The sequence below is a fragment of the Vollenhovia emeryi genome, unplaced genomic scaffold, assembly GCF_000949405.1.
Source record: "Vollenhovia emeryi isolate VEMERY1.0 unplaced genomic scaffold, V.emery_V1.0 DF943860.1, whole genome shotgun sequence".
In the NCBI taxonomy this organism is placed as follows: domain Eukaryota; kingdom Metazoa; phylum Arthropoda; class Insecta; order Hymenoptera; family Formicidae; genus Vollenhovia; species Vollenhovia emeryi.
The window spans coordinates 1-2,077 of record NW_011962506.1 but is presented as its reverse complement, the minus strand read 5'-3'; the positions used below and the strand labels follow the sequence as shown (position 1 = coordinate 2,077).

The 2,077-nt window shown below is 40.5% G+C and overlaps 1 protein-coding gene across 1 annotated transcript; it reads left to right on the top strand.

Annotated features, from left to right (window-relative positions):
• Nucleotides 1-635: 635 nt before the first annotated feature.
• On the top strand, nucleotides 636-1,982 carry LOC105564682 (protein sidekick-like; the record flags this gene model as incomplete). The annotated part of the gene is made up of 5 exons (XM_012017238.1): nucleotides 636-762; nucleotides 958-980; nucleotides 1,029-1,182; nucleotides 1,378-1,580; nucleotides 1,666-1,982. Coding segments are annotated over exons 1-5 (824 nt in total), but the record flags the coding sequence as incomplete, so codon positions are not given.
• Between the last annotated feature and the right edge of the window lie 95 nt (nucleotides 1,983-2,077).

Sequence of the window (2,077 nt, the reverse complement as noted above, 5' to 3'; positions counted from 1 at the left end):
AGCAAAGGCTGGTCTATATGGTACGTGGAGTAAGCTGCACAGTAAAAGGAGTACGAGTAAGGTAATAAATTCATTTGTCTTGCTGAAACTGGAATGAATTTGTTTGTACACATGAACAGAGATGAATTTTACTCCACGCAGGTGTCGCGGTCAAGTGCGCGGTCGTGCCTGGGCAAACTCTGTACAGTTAAGAGGGACTTGTACAACGCCGTGGTGATGAAATGCAGATTCGTCAGTCTAGAAAATTATGAAGCGGAATTTCGAGTGGGTCATTCGTGAAATGAAGTGGAACACGTGTCACAATTTAACTTACAACGTAGGCGTAAGTACTGTCTGAACATGTGTACGAGGAAAGCGTGTGTGTTTACTGTTTGTTCACCTTCTTGTGCAGTTGCATCTCTCTCGACTCGACGGAATCGAACCGAGCCCTACAGATTCCGAGAGCTTCAGGAATCTTGACAATATTATCTCTTTCGTGCTGGACAGATTGAGCGTTGTATATTACAGCAATAATTTGTATAGGTAAGCTGCGACTGTGTGCGCATTGAATGCCTTGTTAACGTATAACCAGTCAAACTTTTCGTAGATGGGTGCACATAAAGAAAATTACGCCCAAAGAAGTCGCAAGCTGAGCTATGTTGGACCGCTTGACCAGTGACGAAGATGAGATAAAGAGCGAACTGGGACGTTACCGCGTTGTGTCTGCGTCAAGTCAACAGTTTACTGGAGCAACGGGTCGCATTTGCGAACTGCGTGGCAGCGGTTCTGGAAAAATTGAGGAAGCTACAGCCGAGTGATCGATATGCACACACGGTGCAGTTATTAGGGTATTATTTCTTAGGTTTAATTGTATAATTCTAAACTGTTACGCAGTACTAAAACATAATGGATCGACACGCTAGAATATTACCCTGGTGTTATAAATCAGTTAAAGATAAAAGAAATAATTTTTTGCAGTCCCGGAAGCACCTCCTACAAATGTAAGAGCAAAAGCATTTAATTCAACGGCAGTGAAAGTTTGATGGAAGCCACCGAATCCTCAAAAGACGAATGGTATCAATCAGGGATACAAATTGCAAGCCTGGGTCGACAGCAATTTTACAGAAGCGACTGAATACAAATCGATGACTGTGCCGCCGAGTTTATTCGATCCGCTCGCCGAGCAGAACGCCATTATGACAGGTTTAAGAAAGTACACTCCGTACAATATACCTACGCAACAACTAGTTAAGAATTAATAATTACATTACTAGATTAATAAAGATGATTCCGATTGAAAGATCATTTTTGACGTACTTTCAATCTCCTTATATTATAAATGAATAAGAATTAAATTATTCTTGTAGACATTATTCATCTTTATATATTTATGATCAGTTACAGTACCTGAAGAAGTGGAGAATTTACAATTTAAAGATATCAGTGATCGTGCGCTAACGGTTAAGTGGAGTCCCCCTAAAGAGACGAACGGAATATTGACACATTATCAACTGAAATACATGATTAAAGACATTCCGGATTCTTTGCGCGTCGAAAACTTTACAGCCGATATGTTATTAACCAAAGTGGAGCATCTTCAGGTAGTTGTAAAAAATATATAGTAAAAAGTCAAAATCAAGGTACAATAAGCATACAAGACTATAATCCATTTAAACGTTTTCTTAGGCACTAACCCACTACAAATTTCAAGTAACCGCTTGGACGTTGGTTGGATCCGGCAAACCAAAAGTGGCGACCATACAGTCAGGCGTCGAACCGGTGCTACCGGAACCTCCTACGAAGCTAGCATTATCCAACATGGATGCATTTTCCATTGTGTTACAGTTCACGCCAGGATTCGACGGAAACTCATCCATCATAAAGTGGACAGTGCAGGTTGGTCAATTTACAGTCAATGCTCCCTTTGTAAAAGTTGAAGATTATCATTTGTTACATTTTTCGTATATAATCAAATTCCGCTCAAGTACAAACTCTGCCTGCAGGTGCGTACCAAGGATAAAATAATACGAGACTCTGAATGAAACGTTAGCGAGGATAGATTGTTGGAAAAATTAGGAAAACCTCGTGGGACGGAAAG